Source organism: Vanellus vanellus, assembly GCF_965231255.1.
Source record: "Vanellus vanellus genome assembly, chromosome: 6".
Lineage (NCBI taxonomy): Eukaryota > Metazoa > Chordata > Aves > Charadriiformes > Charadriidae > Vanellus > Vanellus vanellus.
This window is the reverse complement of record NC_138911.1, coordinates 68,368,447-68,386,448: the sequence shown is the minus strand read 5'-3', so window position 1 is coordinate 68,386,448 and position 18,002 is coordinate 68,368,447. Positions and strand designations below refer to the sequence as shown.

At 44.8% G+C, this 18,002-nt stretch overlaps 1 protein-coding gene across 1 annotated transcript; it reads left to right on the top strand.

Moving 5' to 3' along the window:
• The first annotated feature begins 806 nt into the window (after positions 1 to 806).
• MAPK1IP1L (mitogen-activated protein kinase 1 interacting protein 1 like) lies at positions 807 to 12,450 on the top strand. The gene is made up of 4 exons (XM_082485380.1): positions 807 to 905; positions 7,928 to 7,955; positions 8,499 to 9,212; positions 9,675 to 12,450. The coding sequence occupies exons 2-4, from the start codon at positions 7,932 to 7,934 to the stop codon at positions 9,684 to 9,686; spliced, it is 750 nt and encodes a 249-aa protein (XP_082341506.1). The 5' UTR covers positions 807 to 905; positions 7,928 to 7,931; the 3' UTR covers positions 9,687 to 12,450.
• Positions 12,451 to 18,002: the final 5,552 nt, after the last annotated feature.

Below are 18,002 nucleotides of genomic sequence, written 5' to 3'. Positions count from 1 at the left end.
GTGGCCTGCTCCTGCCGCTGTTTTTTTCCCAGTCGCTCCAAAAAACGCCCAAATAACGACCGTGAAAAGTGCAAATAGATGGGGCACTCGCCAGGGGAAGGGGCAGGACCATCGGCATGTGCGCGCCATCGCCCGCCCCCGCCTTTCTGCTGAGTTTAACGGAATTATCTGTGTAGGCAAATACTTGCAGGATTAGTGCCATAGCTCGGAGGGGCAGGGCAGGAAAATGGCGCTATATATTTAGTCCTCCTTACCGCGAGGACAGATGAAGGTACGCGGGGGAGACGGAGCTCTCCCTTCTGAGAAAAGCCTGCCAAGTTTTCAGGCGTTCCGCCCATCCTTTAGCTGGGGACGGTGGCAACTGGCCGGTTTGGGTAACTCTGAAGTAAAATTTGGTGGGATTTTGTGCTGGTTGAGAGGGAAAACCAGCGCGGCAAGACGGCAAAGGTCTACGGGTCACCCTCCCGCTGCTGAAAAACACCCTTCGGGTGGGCGGCGGGTCGAACGTTCCCGAGTATTCGCGGCGGGCCCGGCACAAGGCCCCGGGCCCGGCACAAGGCCCCGGGCCCGGCGGATCCTGTCAGCGCCGCCACCGCCCCCCGCGCGCGGGGCGGGAAAGTACCACGTAACCACGCGGCGGCGGCGGCGGCGAAGGGAGGGGAGAAGGACGCCACACGCTGTCACGTGGCTGGCAGCAGTGTGGGCGGGGAGAGGGGCGTGGCGTTCCTCCTCGGTGAGGGTGGAGCCAAGCGCGTGACCTTCCGGGAGAGTGCGGGAGAGGGGAAGGTGGGGTTGTGTGACGCAGTTCCGCTTCCGCCTTGGGCGTCGGGGTGGCGGTGGTGCTGCGGGCCGCCGCCTCGCTCCGGGCCTGCGCCGCGCCGGGCCGCGCTCCTCCTCCCACCCAGGTACCCGGTCTGCCGCCCGGCCGGCCCGTCAGCCACAGGGAGGGAAGGAGGGCGGGCGGGCGGGCCTGACCGCTGCGGGGTTGGGGGGAAAGGGAGGGAAGGAGGGGTTCCATCCCCCACCGCCCCCGGGGACCGCCGGGCCGCAGCTGGCTTTTCCCCCTTCAGACCTCCGGGAGAGGCGCCGCCGGGCTCTGCCAGCACCCCATCAGCGGAGGAGTGGTACCGGGGGTCGCTGGCCTCGAGTGAGTGGTGGGCGGCGGCCTGCCTCCACCCGGAGACCCGCCGCCTGGGGAGGGGCGTGTGGCTTCGGGGTGCCGGGGGCGGCCTGATGGCTGGTGCCGCTTTGGGTTACTGGGGGGGAAGGGGGCGGCTTTGCTGATATCCGTAGAGCGAAGAGGGCTCGTTTGTCGTGGATCCCGTTTGACTTGGTGTAACGGTGGTAGCTGCTGTGTCTTGACTGGGTAAAACCTTTTGTCGGCTTACGTATGTGCTATATGGCTGTAATGTATAAATGGCTGTATAAATGAACAAGGATTTGGTATAAGTGGCTGTTTAACTCGAATATCCTTCACTAAGAAGGCCTCGGGCAAGTCAATCTTTCATGGTTTATGAGAAGTTGATTCATTTTATCAAATGTTAGTATGCTTGAGGTAGCTGACTTACTGGGAACGCCAGCACTGTGTGGTATCAAAGGGCACGTTTTCTGGAGAAAGAACCTACTTATCTGACAGGTTTTATGACTGAGAGAGAACTTGTTCCTAGGTGGATTCTGTGAAAAACTCTGTTAATCTGATGCTGTTCAACCTTATTGTCAGTGGACGTAAGAACAAAGGTAGCTTGCTTTTTTTTTTTTAAATAAAACTGACACACCCTGAAACTGCCCTCCCCAAGACCTGTGGCTGATCCAAAAATTTGTCATATTTGTCATAAATATCAAGCCAGTCCTAGAAAACACTTTTGATATTCTTGAAGTTTGAGTTTATTCAAGTACATCTTAACAGTGCCAAATGTGAAAGATGCCAGCTGTATCCGTGCAGTGAGACTGTATCCCGAAAAGCAGTTATCCTGGAAAAGTGCCTTTGTAAAGGATCGGAAAGGCGTGTGGTTTTGTTTGTCACTGATGAGGCCAGGACTGGAATATGACACATGGTTTTGATGTTTTTACTGTGGTGGAGGGAACCCAAAAACCTCCAGTGAAGATGTTTGATAGTTGCTCATGCTCAGGGTTAGTATGTTTATTTTGTCCAAAACAAATAAAAATAACTAAGCTGATAATTTCTGAGTATATAGCTTTGCTAGGAGGAGAACACAGGTATTCTTCAAATAGCTTTTACAGCTAGTTGCGGAAGACTTCTGAAGAATTGATAATTAGAACCTAAAGTTGTAATGAGAAACAAAGCACGCTTTTAAAAATGAGGGTAACATGATGAAAGCTCCATAGCTCTTAAGAAAGTTCAGAGGCAACTATGGAAGATATGTCTTAATTATTTGGAGCTGCTGGACTAATGTATCTTTTGCCAGATTCACAGGGTAGGATGGTGTGGAGAGGACTAATCTTTGGCAGTGGAGGCTCGCTGATCTCGACTGGGTTTGCATCACAGCTGGCACACAAACAAGCCACCTCAGAAGTGATATATGTCTGCTGTGTTTGGAACCATCTGCTTGTGATGTGCTGACCATCTGAAGTGATTAGGTCTGGTCTTGCTGGGGAGGCAGCTGTGAAACTGAATGGCCTGTCATGGGTGGAAAACTGGAACAGATTACAGTTCCTTAGGGCTTTATTTTACAGGTCTTGGAAACTGATACGACCTCTATTTTGAAGAATTATTTTTTTCTGGTAGTTATTACCTTATAGCAAATGCAATGTTTGATTGCCAGTCTTAATTAAATCTGTCCTGAAAATCTGAAAACTAAAAATCTGACTTCTATCCTTTCTGTCAGTCAAAACAGACATGGGAAGGGGCAAAAAGATCACCAGTTCTCAAGTAGGTATTAATGATGTAACTGTGGGGTTTTTCCCTTCAGTCTGTTTACCAATTGTTTTTATTCTCCCAATGAATAAACACGCAGGTCAGCCTAAACAATTGCAGGGTACGCAAGTGCATCAGTGTGACTTTTGAGAAGGAATTAAAGATGGGGAAAGGCCAGCTATAAAATGTTGATGCTTAATGCCTGTAGGTAGAAGCTGCAGAAATTTGCATATTTTAGAAAACATTTAGAAGCTGTCAGAGATTTGGTCTCTCTTCCATTTTATCTGTATAGCTATGTTGGGTAGTTATACTTATGTGGGCAGAAATCTTGTTGTAGATGAGGTTATGCTGGTAGGTATTAGTCATGTTACAGTGACAAAAGAACCTCTTTGCTGATAGAGCCATGCCACCCAGTGGAAATGCAGCAGAGTCTGTTGCGCATCTAGAAAGCGTTTTTCTTGTTTGAAAGATGATCTTGGAGACAGGAACTAAATCTGGCACATCAAGTGTTTGAAAAATGTCATACAACTAAAAAAAATATGAAAGCAGTTGATGCTTAGTTTTGGATAGCTTTAGTCAAAGAAAGAAAAAGCGTTTTGGACAGCTCTTTCTAATGGGGGTCCCTAGGGACTGGTGATGAATAAAAGCCAGGGAAGGCAAGAGCATGGGAAAAGAATGCTACTACATCCATCAGTTTCACTTGGGCTGGATGTGGTCAGAGAGGGTCTGGAGCATAAAAAACACTGTGGAGCTGTTTTCTTGTGGAAGCTGATGGATTTAATATGCCACACGTCGTACCACGCTTCCAGAAACAGGGTTTTCACAGACTTCTCTGAAAATCGCCGCTTGGTCTTGAACGCTGTGGATAGAATTAGCCTACCAGTGCTGTGTGATAGTGCTTCTCTACCTTCTTCCAGGCTGCCATGTGGAGCCCAGCAGGATTGCTTGTCTCACCTACCTGCTGTTAATTTTTGGGAGCAGCTCGTGGGTGTCTGGGAAGCCTTGGACCGTGGTCTGAAGATTTTGCTGCGTATGGTTTCTGAGTAGGTGTGATGGAAGTCCTCCATGCCCTCCCATCACTCTTCAGGATAAAGGATGAGAAAGAGCTCCTCCTGGGTGCTTTTTTTGTTTGGTTTTGTTTTTTTTTTCAGGTATTGGTCATCTCTCTCTTTCCCTCTCTAGTTTTGCACTTCTGGCCATGTGTGCTCTCAGAGGTGGCTGAGAAACAATGCCCTGACCAACAGATCTGGATCTGGTAGGCTCTGTGCTTCTGGGAAAGCAGGGGACGTTTCGAGGTTTGGCAGCCTTCAGAAAACAAATGAAATCTTACTTTACAGCACAGTGGATACAAGCAGGACTTCAGTTTGAATGCTGCCTGTTCTGTAATCTTTCTACTCCCCGCCAAATTGCTTAAATTCCTGAACTTTTCTTCTTCCATTCACTCTTTCTTCCTCCCAACTCCAGGAAAGAATAATTTGAATTATAGTTTAAGTGTGGCAAAATGGACCTCTGTTACATGAATCGGCTTTTCTCTACTTGTATCAGTGCTTGTGCCGTGCTCTTCTAGGAAAGCTTCAAGAGAAAATGAGAGTCCATTTGTTAACTCTACCGACTCTAAAAATCTAGTCAAGGCACCATTCAGTACATTTTTTCTAAAATCTTGAGCCCACGCCTGACCAGTGGGGACTTTAATTGAATTACTTGGAGGTCTTCTGTCTGACAGTGTCTCTGGCTCTAATCTGTGAGCGTGTGAGTGCCTCGGGCAATGCTCTTAAAAATATAATTGATATTTCTGTAAGGTTTTGATTGAAATTCTTTATGCCAGTGTTGAATGACTTGAATGGAATATAGATTCTAGATTTAAGTACAGATTAGTTCATATGTTGTCTGAATGTGTCTAACAGTAATTTCGATTTCTTTTTTATTAAATGAAGGTGGCAGTACCCAGATTAAACGTATGTTTAAAAAACGTCCCTGAAGTAGGCCATCCTGTCTGCAAGAGGATCCTTGACATCCTTGGCATTGACTCAGTTATGCCAAATGTTGCCAACAAATGTGCTCTAGTCTGCTTGCCAAAGTAAAAAAGCCACTAAATCTCATTATAAGCTGTGCTTAGCTACACTTTTTTTTTTTCATAAGTCATGCAGCAGAATTGTTTCCATAATTTTCATGGCACAGAAATATTTTGAAATTATTTGCTGACAAATATTGGGGATATTTGTTGATATTTTGTAAGCAGGCCTGTTTCAACTGTATTCATCCGGTGCTTTGACTTGAATTTCCTACTCCGTCACTTTTTTGACACATCATGGGATTTTCTTCTGAGTTCTCCTTTAGGGCTCTTTCCTTTCTTCCTTCTCTTGCTTGTAGCATATGTTCTAACTTCTTCTGTGGGCTTTTTTCAATCTCTTGTAGATCTGTTTTGGTTGGTCTTATCCCATCTCTCCATCTGCCTAAAGAAAGGATGGTTCTCTTGGCCTGTTTTGGTGTTGTTTTTTGTAACGTGGTTGGTTGGGTTTTTTTTTGCTTATGAGTACATTACAAGTGCACTTATGTAAAAAGTTATTTTTGTCCTTTTGTCTATATTAATGATTGATTTCCTGTATTTTGTTGGTTGTGTCAAATAGTTTCTGTGTCTTTATAGGTAAATGGCACTGCAGTGCCAGTAAAAAGCACATATCAACTTCTGATTATTATTGAACATGGTTCATTGCAAAAACTAACAACTCTTTTAACAGAAGAGCTATCTACTGAAGACCAATTAAGATTTTTCTGGTAGATGTCTCTTGAACAGCTGAGCTGTTAATAATGAGAGCGAAAACCGCTTTCCTGATGTAGCTCAGTTGGTTTTTTCAACTTTAAACAAATTGATGAGGTGCACTGTTCAGATCAATGACTGATACAAGGATTCAGGTATTTGTACTTACTTGAAAGAGCTACTGCTGTTACAAGCTAATGTTGGAGGTTTAACAAACCTTCAGATTCATGCAGATAGGCACTGACTTCCACCTGGTGCTAACTTTGTAGACAGGTTTATTTAAATTATTAGGTATCTCTTAAAGGGTTTATTTAAATTATTAGGTGTAACTTGAGAAGTTCACTGTGATTCCACAGGGGTCTGGGTTGCTCGGTGTGGTCATTAATAACTTGGGAAACGAGATGAACAGCATCTTGTTGATATGAAGCCATTCTGGAAAGTAAGGATTAGGTAATAAAATGGCAGATATAATTCAATGTCGATAAATCTGATGTCATTCAGAGTAGGTGGATGTAGAGTGGTGCATATAATTTCGTATATAAAATGATGGGCTGACCCTTAACACTGAGGAGTGAAATATTGCTGCAAAAGTGTCAGCTCTGTAGTGATCAAAGTGCAGATGAAACATTAAGAAGTATTAGGAAGGAAATAGAGGACAAACCAGAACATAATTATGAAACTGTATAAATCAGTGGTTATCCCGCATCTTGAATTCTGTGTGTTTCTTTTTTGTCTTTCATCTGAAAAGATACAAAAGACTTGGCAAAGCCTGAAAGAGAGGCAGTGAGAATAATCAAAGGTATGGAATAGCTGTTGCACAAGGGTCAAGGAAATAAGCTAGAGCTCAGCCTGGAGAAGGAACAGCTAAAAGAAAATGGTAAAAATCTGTAGAATAATGAGCAGCATAGGCAGAGTGGATAAGAATAGATTTGCTGGTTTCCTCAGGTGCAAGAATGGAGGAACAACAACTGAATCTAGTAAGAAGGTGCTTTTTTGTGTAACAAATAGCAGTCCTGTGGAGTTCCTTGCCAATGGATGTTGTAGGTACAAGCAGGGAAACTAGATGTGTTTGTGAAAAAATAAATTCTTTTGAGGGTTGTTATTCCATAGAAATTGCCTACAACTTAGGAAATCTCAGAGCTTGGAATCATTGAAGTATTGGTGTGAGCATCATCCCTGTTCTTATTCTTCCCTGCTGTCACAGCTGAAGATAAAATGGGATGGTGAGCTAAACGGCCCCTTGTTCTGATCAGTACTGTCTTGAGATTAGGAAATTGTGTAGCTAGTAATAAACTTACAATACAGCTTCAGAGAAGACCCTAGTTTATATGTGCATTATTTGCATTACGTAATTTATAATCTTAATGGAGTTCATAAACCGATTTGTTGGAGGCTACCTATACAAACCTCCATCCTCAAGACCAGTCTCTGTGTTAGAACTCAGGTCTTCACCATCAACAAGGAAAAACAAGGATTGGTTTTTGTGGGGGTCAACTTGGCAGTAGTATTTGTACTCTTGACTTCTATTTTGCATTTTTCCTCCTCTTATCTTCCTCTCTGTCTCCTACTCTCTCCCCTAAAACCTGGTTGCGCTGAGGCATGATATCCACCTATCTCCCCTGCTCTTGGACATCCTTTCAAGAGTAACTCTTCACTTCTAGTCAAGTGTTTGTTGTCAGTCAGTCAAACTGAATATAATTTCAGGTTTGTGACAGCTGCCCTTTTGTATGGCTAATAAAGATTGACAAAGCCAGTCAGTTTTCATTGTGGTGAAGCTCTGGAATAATTGGACGATAAAGCATCAGTAAACTATATTCTTTTATTTCTGACAATAGGATCTGCGTGGGGTTTTAATCATGTTTTGTTTTAGAAGCATTAACTTCACCTGCAAACAGCCTGCCATAACTTTTCTGAGTCCCAGTTTAGAAAAGACCTTGAATACTTTACAGGCATCACTGTCTGGGTAGGCTGCCTGCTCGCCATGAATATCTGAAGTATTTCTTTCTTAGCATAATGTGACCCATTTACACTATGTGTTGGTCCTGTCTGAGATGTGGCAGGTAGAGGCTGAAGGCTTTCCTTTTCACGCAAACTTTATCAAGACAAGAGTATTTGGGCAGCACGTGTCTTTATGGGCCAGAGTCATTAAAACAAAGCCGTTCCTAAGAAGTGCTACCAGTTCAACGCTTACTGTGGTTTGCATGAGGCAAGCGTAGAATTTGTCTCATGAACTCTTGCTTGAAATACTTTTATTATTTTCAACAAATTTCACTTTATCTTACCTTACTTTTCAGCAAAATGTCTGGAACTGATGATTTTTCGGTAAGTAACAGTTTTTCTTTCCTGAAGATCAGCCAGTTGTTACTTCATTCTAAAAGCTGACATACTTTTTCAAGAAGAAGGGGAGCTTACAGTTGAGAGGCGACTTCCTCTGTATTGCAGTTGTGCTGTTTTCCTTTTGGGTGGATGTAGCAATCTGTGGACTAAACGTATGAAGCCGCTAGGTGCCTTGTGGGTTCTCTTCTGCTGTGATAGTAACAAAGGAGTTGTGTTTTAATAGTGTCAGAATACCTATAATGGAAACCTACGAAAAGCTTTTCTTTTCGGATTTGCGCTGAAATTGCTTATTGCTATGTGTGGTAGGTCGCCTTTTATCTTTGGTTTTCTAACTGCAGCATGTCAGAATGCCTCTTCTACCTTAATGATAGAAGCTGCACAAAAATGAATGTAATCATCTCTGTGCAGCAACAAAGAGCTCTCTTCCTCCCTTTTTGGCAACTGAAACGTGTATGTGTAGCGGGTGAATGTCTGCAACTAGTGAGTCCAGTAGGCATTTTACATTCTCACTGATGCTTTATCTTTTAGTTGGCAGATGCTTTACCAGATCAGTCGCCTGCTAAAACCTCCAAAGTGAGCAGTACAAAACCCGGTCAACAGCCTGGTCAGCCACCGCAGGGTTGGCCAGCTTCCAATCCTTGGAACAACCCAAGCGCTCCCCCTACGGCGCCAACCGGACTGCCACCAAATACGTCCGCTTCCAGCGTGCCATTCGGACCTCCACCAACAGGAATGTATCCTTCAATGCCCCCTGGACCGCCTGCTCCATTTCCTCCTCCTCCTACTGGACCCTCTTGCCCTCCTCCTGGTGGTCCATATCCACCCCCAACTGTGCCAGGTCCTGTCCCACCAGGGCAATATCCTCCACCAAATATGCCCTTTCCAGAGCTTCCAAGACCTTATGGTGGTCCAACAGAGCCAGCTGCACCTCCTGCTCCTGTTGGGCCATGGGGATCCATGCCCTCTGGAGCATGGGGACCAACAATGGGAGGGCAGTATCCTGCACCTAGCATGCCATATCCACCCCCAGGGCCATATTCCACTCCTACCCAGACTCCAGGGGCTGCGCCAACAGTACCATGGGGTACGGTTCCACCTGGAACATGGGGACCTTCACCGCCAGGTCCATTTCCTCCACCCACAGGATCATATCCAGCTCCAGGACTATATCCTACGCCCCCTAATCCTTTTCAAGTGCCATCTGGTCCTGCTGGTGCTCCATCAATGCCTGGTGGTCCCCATGTGAGTATTTGATTTTGGTCTTGAATTAGTCTAAAATGTTATACTCTTAAGCACGGAAATTCAGTAGCATAAGACTGAAGCATAAGCATAGTGCACGTAAGGAATTTCAGCACATCGGTCTTATTTCTGTAGTAAGTGAATAACAGCCAACTTCTTCTTAAATGCTTAACTAATACTAGGACAGTGAAATTGTATCAAGTTGGAGTGTGTCTGAGCATCACATTGTAATGAGCTTCTGCTACTTGGAAGGCCTTCTCTAAAAGGCAAAAAAGGAAAGTCTGGTAATTTCTGAAAGAGAAAATATTCTAGTCTCTGTAATCTAGAGAAATTGCTTCTAGTGCACATAGGGAGGGAATAACAAATTATAAGGATGATCTTGTTTTTTAATTAAGAATTTTTGTGACTGTGAATTAACTGCTTTGTGAAAAGCCTGTATTGACCATGAATTATTGTCTTTTGCAGCCTTACCGTTGAATACGTTCTGGGCAACAAAATACTGTAGCTTTCCACCTTCATCCACTACTTACAGAGATTTTTAAAGTTTTTGTTTCAGTAATGTTTGGGGCTATGAAGAATACTCGCCTCTCTTGTATGTGCATTTGAGGTATGAAGGAGCAGTTTGCATAAATATACCTTGCTCATACGCTGGCATAATTGTTTGGTTTAATAAAACGAATTACAAAGAGCAGAAATAAAACTAACATCTGTGGTTCTTACTTTGGCAAGTATTCCTTGGAAAAATGGGAGTTGCCAAGTAAGGATTGTAAAGAATCAGGCCCAAGGACTAGAAAAACAGAAGTTAGTTCTTAAATTTCCATGAATGCTTTAAGTCTTGTTGCCAGACTTGCGCTGGTCACTGAATGGATGAATAGTCATATTTTGTCTATTTTCAGGTTATTCTAAAATGTCAATAAAAAGTGTTTCAAGATATTTGTCAAGAAACCTAATTTTTGAACATGCTACAGTAACTCAAACTAAAGAGACAGAGCATGTGAACTTGAAGGTTTTCTCAGCGTTTTGTATATACTCAAAACAATTGCTCAGTCTGGGACTACGGAAGAGAAGATACGCGTTTGAAACACTCGGTCTGACTTGTCAGCACACTGTTTGTGTTCACAAACAGGCATTTGTGTGCAAATTAAATAACCTGGATGTGCAGTTAACTTTGGATCAACAAATGTGAGTTTTATGCATGCAAATGAGGACATCATTTTGCCAGTTCTCATTCTGTGGTGGTTGGAAGTTTGGCTTGGTCTATGTAAAGAGAAACTGATTCCCACTTAGGTAAGGTACTTCCCTATTTCGAACCTGGATTCTAGTCATTTGAAATTTGACTTTGCTGCTGGGTTGTGTAAACTCGGCGGACTTTTTCCAGGGACCCTGGAAACTGAACTTGAGCTTAAAAGATCAAAAAAAAAAAAAAACCCAACCTGACAAATCCCTTCCCAGCAGTTTTTGGCATGGCATTTAGTTCTATCAGCTACAAAGATCCTTTGTATCATCCCTATTGTCACAGTTGAGAATGAGGAGGTCTCATCAGGGCTCCGCTGAATATTGTGATGGGGAGAAGTCCTCTGTTCTCGGCTAGGCGAATGCATACCTCACTGAGTAAGTGTAATTGGGATTAATTGAATGTCTAGAAGCCTGTGCGCTGCTGTGTAGCTGTCCCTTCTCTGAAGGGCCACTGCAGTAAGTTTTCACATTCTTGCCATATCTGCGCAAAGAGCATGCAAGGGGTTTGCTGCACTGCTGGTTTAGCATTACCGAGGCACGCAGCCGCGTGTCAGTGAGGAGTTCTGGCGCTCTTTCTGGTACTTCGTAGCCTAGGCTGTGACTGCGGACAGTTTGTTTCATCCCCAGCTGGCGATGTCCCAACTTAGCCTCTGTAGGTAGAATGGGGAACAAATTTTGCTTAACATGGTAGCTCGTTAGGGAGTCTTTGTATCACGGAACTGTGAAAGTGATTTAATTCTCTTCCAGTACCTTATTGTGGCGTCCTGCATGCATGTGATGGACTTCTTAAAAACAAGTGGGGTGACCTGGTGCTGATGCTTGCTAGTAGTCTTAGCCTTTATGGCAAAGTCTTGCGATATTTTTTGCAGAAGAAAGCGGTCAGCTTAGCCGTGGCCGTTTTACTCTAACGTCATGAAAGCTGATAGCAAAGGTACATGTATTTTTTTGTTTCAGGAAGGCAATACTGGAGGTGAACAAAAATATGTAACACTTAATCTTAAATATGTAACATTTAATCTTAAAACCTAACAAAAACATGTCGCACTTCAGCTTAAAACCTAGCATCTGTAACCCTAGAAATAGGAGCCAAAAGTGCACCTCTTACTAACTTTAAACAAGCCTCAGCTGCCCCTCCAAATGACAGACTTGGCTTAGATCTTGGCAAGACCCATTAAAAATAAACATAGGAGAAAACTGACTACATTTGCTCAAGTGCTTTTTTTTTTTTTTTGATACCTGCAGCCTTAGATTATAAATTGATGTAATGGAAAAAAAAAAAAAAAAAACACAACATTTATTTCAAATGAACAGATCATGCAGTAGCAGCACTCCAATTTGAAATTGCACTGGCCGTATGTCTTTGCGGGGAACGGGAAGAGGTAGGAAAGGATAAAGCAAACGTAGCAAGTGATGATTTTTGGAAAGGGGATTTGTAAAAGTAACTAGACTTCTAGGTTCTTCCGGAAATAGGCAGGATTTATTACTGGAACATTTAGGCTAAAATTCAGTATATATGGGATGTTTTTCAATGTATATTCGTATTTCTTGAGGTCATGAAAACTGTTTCATAACCCCTTTGTTTTTGTGAGCAAAGTTCTTTGCATAGCAGTGAAAAGGGTATACCTGTTAATCTATTGTGTAAAAACTCAAGTTGTCACTATATACCGTGTAGTAACTTTATCACATGTTATGTCAAGTGTGAGCAACTTCTGGCCTGAAGCTTTTGCAATGGAATTTGTACATTTCTATGCATCATTTGAGTTAAATTGCTGAGAAGTTCGTTTTGACTTGTGCTTCGAGATTGACATACTGCATTTGTTTACAATATGAAATATAAGCAATCACATCTTTAAAGTATAGATTATCACCTGCTGCTGTATTTTCTTTAGATGAAACAAATATTGCTGTATGATAGTGAGAAGCTATAAATACAGGATTTGATATTTTTTTGAAAATGCTGTCACTTTTGTATAAGATTAGACATTAAACGTATTTTCAAGACTGTCGTGTTTACTGTTTTTCAATTACTGCTTTTGACATGCTTGTGTAGACTTTTGCCTTGAATGAATAGTGAAAATAGGACATCCTTGATTTGCAAAGACTGAATATAAAATCAGAATTGTTTGACTTCTGTGAGTGTTTTTCCTCTTCCTTTTGTGATTTTTGCAGCCTGTGCATAAGGCATATTAAGTGTGGATGCGACCTTTGCCATATTGTAGCACATCAGTCTCGGGTATTGCCTGTTTGCAAACGGCCTTTTTAATTAGGGGGAAAAAGATCTGATCTTGCTTATTCTAGAGGAGGAGTGGGACTTACTTTTTACCTGTGCGGAGTGTGGTGTGGGTTTTTTCCTGGCTCTGAACAATTCCAGTGCTAGATTGACACAAGTGGATGTGGTAAGTGACCCACAAACCAATGTTTTTATATGTTTATCAGGAGTTTGATGGGATAGGGGGTTTAATGAGAAACTCCAGGGCTTGGCAGTGGTGTGAACTACAAAATTTGGGCCTCGCTCGTCACCATATTTAGATTCTGCCTATATAGTGGCTTGCAGAACAGCTCACACTGAGCTGGCCAATGCTGCTGCCTTTGTTCACACCTTCACCCTTTCAGGAAGGTAAAAAAAAAAATGGCAGCAGCGAAGAGTGGAAACAAAAATATACTTATCCGCTTTAAGGCTTAGAAAACACTCTTTTCTCAGACCATGCATCAAATGTAATCCTTACATCTGTTAATAAAACAATACAATGTGTGGCCAATGCTTTGTCTTGACAGAGTTCAGCTCTGGGATTGTCCGCTCCTCTGGATTCCTCAGATGAATTGTCTCTTGTAACTTTTTCTTTTTGCATTGGTAGAGATGAAGACATGGGTATGCTGATCCAATTATGCTAATTGCTGACTTCCCTCCAGGCCCAGAAAACTTTAATTGCTTTTTTGGGGAGCATCTGGCCAGTGATGCTTACCCTACATAACTCTTAGGGGAGTGTAGTTAGTTTGGGAAAAAAACTATGCTAGGGGTCTTGCAAAGTGCTGAGTATGTGCCTGGTTGGATCCGCGATGTAGGATGTGTTAGTTCGGGTCTACAGTTGTGAAGGCAAACGGCTGAACTCTCTCCAGGCAAGTTCAGACCCGTTTCTGTGCACGGGCATTGATTCACTGACTGGCCTGTGTAAAAACTGCCTCCGGGCTGGCCCAAGGCTGGGATGTTGATGTGAAGCTTCTCTTTAGCCTCTGTCTAGCAAGAGCCTCTTGACGTTTAAGTAAGGACAAAACCTTTCATACCTATTTTTCTTAATAGTGGCTTTCCTATTTCTGAAGTTAAGCACACAATTGCATTCTAGTAATTGGAATTTTATACACTTCAAACAGCCGTTACTCACCAGGCGTGTAATAGTTATGTTACAGGTATGTTAAGTGTCATCTGGCAAATCAAGAAATGCAAGTTTCAACTTCTGATCATCTAGTACGTGCTGCGAGCTTAACTGTCACCGCATTACGCAATGTATTGCGCTTACCCCTGGGACGTCAGGAGCGGACTTGGATCGGGCCGTGCTCCGTGGGTGGATATCGGTATTTGTGACGCGGGGAGCAGCGAGCTGTGCGCTGCCTGGGCTGCGCCTGGCAGTCACGGGCGCTTCTGCACGGGCAGAGGTTGCACTACTAAAGGCGGTGGTCCAAAGAGGGATGACGGCTTGATAGATGTGGCGTTTGCATACTTCATCGTGGGTCTCGTTTTCCCAAATATATTTTCAAGGTGATTGTAGTTGGAGGATCAACTATAACTTTTCCTCTGCCCCTCACAGTTCAGCAGAATTTGAGTCAACTTGGTCTAAAAATGTGCGCACACCTGCTAAGCTCATAACAGCAAAGTACAATTTTCTTTTTTTTGGTTACTTTTGCCTGCGGAATCTCTCAGGTATGTGGGAAATCTGTGTGCACCAAGACGGTGTGCTGTTGAAAGCAGGTACTCATTTTGGAGATCTGCTGATGAGGTCGACCCAGTTGATGACAGTGAAGACAGAAGAATGGGGACTTTGCATCCCTGTGCAGCAGCTCTTAAGTCACGGTAAAGTTACAAGTTACACCTAGCTAAATAAAAAGGGGTAGTCAATGTAATAGTGCAAGTCGCATCACTTTCTAAAGGGTACCCTCCCTGTTAAATGAGAGATTGAGAGATAAAATAGCCATGACCGTGTTTCTGTCCTCTTCCCAGTTTTCTCATGACGCTCAGCAGGGAAAGGCTGTGCTGTGCAGCCCCTTGACACGCCTTCGGGTTTAATTTCAGGCCCTGGTTCTGTTGTCTGCACAAGATCTTACCTGCTCTTGCAGGTTCCTGTTCTTGTGGTGGAGATTAGGGGAGGGATCTCCTGGAGCCCTTAACCCTGAAACTCCTGCATCAAGCTGTCCCATCAACCACTCAACTCGTTTCACTTGGCAGTAATGATGGCTTAATAGGCATCTCTCCATCTCTTCCCTCTGCCACCACCCCAGTTATCTTTAAACCAGTTAATTCGCTGGTAGAATCCCACGTACATCCCACAGGCTCCTCTACTGAATGGGGCAGAGCAGTGGAAATGGGGCTGTGGCCTCAGTGAGGAGACACTTGTGTTGGGCTGTTTGTCAGGGGGAGGAAGCTCATCCAGAAGAGGAGCTGGAGCACATGTCCACTGCATGCATAAGTCTCTTCTCTTTCATCCTTTTCTTCCTGGAGGGAGATGCTCTCCCTTCTCTGAAGGAGAGAGAAGTAAAAGAGAACATGTCCTTCATTTTAGTGGCCAGTCCAGCCCAAACTGCGGCAGAGAGTCAGACCGCCAGCAACAAGGAGAAACTTTTTCACCATGAGGGCAGTCACGTGTTGAAGCGGGTTGTCCAAATTCTCTATCCTTGGAAGTGTTGAAAACCAGCCTGGATGAAGCCCTGGGCAGCCTGGGCTGAGCTCGGAGCTGGCCCCGTTCTGAGCATAGAGTAGGAACCTCCTGATGTCCCTTCCCACCAGAGTCACCCCATGATTCATAAGAAATTTGTGCTGTTCCGTGTCTGATAAAAAGCAAACATGGAATTTATCCCTTATTTAAACAAATTCCGAAGGTGAGAAATGTCAGCAGATTTCATTTGTGACTTCGTGGGCTTATTCTGGCTCACTAACACAGTGTAGTTCTGGGGTAGATCTGTGGCTTCTGGTGGGAACCCAGTACGTGCTAACCAGGGGTGATCTGTCAGGATGCTCCATTTTACCAAGCTGTAAGTGGATAATGAAAAGTAAAACTGTATTATGGTGCCTTTTCACAAGAATGTGCTTAATTTGCATGACGTGAAAAGCTTTATATAGTGCTTTGTAGGATAGGAATTGTTCAGAGGGGGTTTGAATCCCGTGCTTTCCCATTTTGCCTGTATTCTCCTCAGTTACAGGGCAACACCCTCTGGCACAGAGAAGGTGGCAGGATAACCTATTTTAAGTTTGCTTAGAAGTGGGAAGAATGGATGCTTTAATATCCCGGTGCTGCTTCTCTCTGCGTGTGGGGCTGCGTAACGCTGGAATTTGTCACTGCTCCTCAAGGAGACAACATCAGAGTTGAAAGATCTTGAAAGCTTATCAACGCAGGCGCTTCAGCTTCCACTTCACGCTTTCACGTCTGCAGTTCAACCTTGATGCTCTCCCTGTTTTCTCACTCGGAAAGCCGAGCGTGAGCAACGCCGGGTCACCTGGAACATGGGGATGATCCCATGAGTAGGTCTGAGCTGACGCTGCCATCGTCCTCGCCTTGGTGCTCTCCTGTTGGTCTCTACTGGCTGTCAGAGTAAGTAGTTGCTAAGAATAGCGGCACCGAGCAAAAACCGCTCCGAGTCGGTCAAAGAAAAGTCATGTGCTGGAAAAAAACGAGCTCATGGCTGGTGTGTGTACAAGCAAAGCCTGGTGGGTCCCTCTGGTTTGCTGCTCTGTGCGCTGGTGGCTGCAGCTCCAGTGTCCTGCTGCCATCAGCAGAGGGCAGCGGTGCTGCTCTGAGTCCCCCTGGCTGCTCTCTCCTCGCCAATCCTCCCTGGCAGGGAAGGCCGAGTCTGGTTTGATTATTTTTAACATTGAACTTGATAAAAAAATGGGGAAAAGCAACAACATTTGAGTGACTTACAGTGCTGTTTGGGAGACGGCGTTATCACTTGCATCCTTGCACCGACTGCGTTAGGTTTGACTTCTACAGGAAGAACACAAACACATACATGAGATTTAATTCTGTTTAGTGTACGGTTTCACAGGAGAATGTGCTCGGCACAAATCTAGTCTCAAAAGCGGTGCAGCAGAGAAGGGAATTCTGCTAACCTGCCTGGGACTTTCCCACCTCCTCTGGTTTCCTGCGCTCTGGTAAAAGCCACCCACTGCGGTTGGACTCGATGATTTTCAAGGTCTTTTCCAACCTAAACGATTCTATGATTGCTATTGCAATAAAGTTATTTTGAAGTGAACTCTTCAGCGTGGTTGGCATTGCAGCTGCCTTTCTGCTGGATCAGGCTGAACTGTCCTGTCTTTCTTTGGCCTTCACCTTCCCTTTCCACATGTTCGGTGTGGTGGTGTCACACGGGGCTTTTACTCTCCTTACCGAGCATCTTTCCCGTGGCAAACCTGTGCCTGGGCCAGCTAGGGGCAAGAAGCCCCCAGGGTCAGGTTGGCTACCTGAGTCCTCCACCTGCCTCCTCCTGGATCTCCTGGTGACACCAGGTGTCCCACCCTGGCTTTGGTGGGGGTGGGCTTGGACTGATTCAACCCACTCCTGCAAGACAACACTCTCCCTTTCGGCTTTTTAGGCTGGATTAGCTTTCTGTAAGGTTGAATGAGTTGGCTGCATGTTTGGGCAAGCACAGAACAGGGCCAAGAAAAGCACCAGGACCTCATCTTTTTGATGGCAAGAAGCCATGGGGGTCTTTCACCCCATCTGCACAGGCGTTTGGGATCCCTGTAGGGATTTCCAACCCAGTTATTTCATAACGTTGGGACAAAGGACCAAGGCGTGCTGCGCAGCGCTTGGTGCGGCAGAGGAGGTAGTTACTATTAAGTTTGAAGCCAGGGGAGGTTTGAGGACTTCTGTAAATCTCTATTGACACAAATTGCTACGGGACTCGTTTAAGGATCAGAAAGCAACTTCGTGCTCAGACCGGCCCGTTAAGTGCAAAGTGCTTCTCATTTATTCATCTTCAATAATATAAAAGCTTCAAACTAGCGCGGTTTCGCTCATCTACAGCACTGGTGGTAGAAGCTGTGCGAAGCTTTCTGGAGGTGGACTTACCGCTCTCCCGGCACTGTCGGAGCAGGAGGGAACCGGAGGAGCTGCGCTTTCGCACCAGTGCTGTCTTTTCTGAGGTTCAACAAGGCCAAGTGTCGGGTCCTGCACTTGGGTCACAACAACCCCATGCAGCGCTACAGACTGGGGGCGGAGTGGCTGGAAAGCTGCCTGGCAGAAAAGGACCTGGGGGTGTTGGTGGACAGCCGGCTGAGCATGAGCCAGCAGTGTGCCCAGGCAGCCAAGAAGGCCAACAGCATCCTGGCCTGCATCAGGAATAGTGTGG

Coding starts and splice junctions, on each gene's coding strand:
- MAPK1IP1L (XM_082485380.1), top strand. CDS start 7,932: ATGTCTGGAACTGATGATTTTTCG. Junction 7,956..8,498: donor CTGGAACTGATGATTTTTCG/GTAAGTAACAGT, acceptor TTTATCTTTTAG/TTGGCAGATGCTTTACCAGA.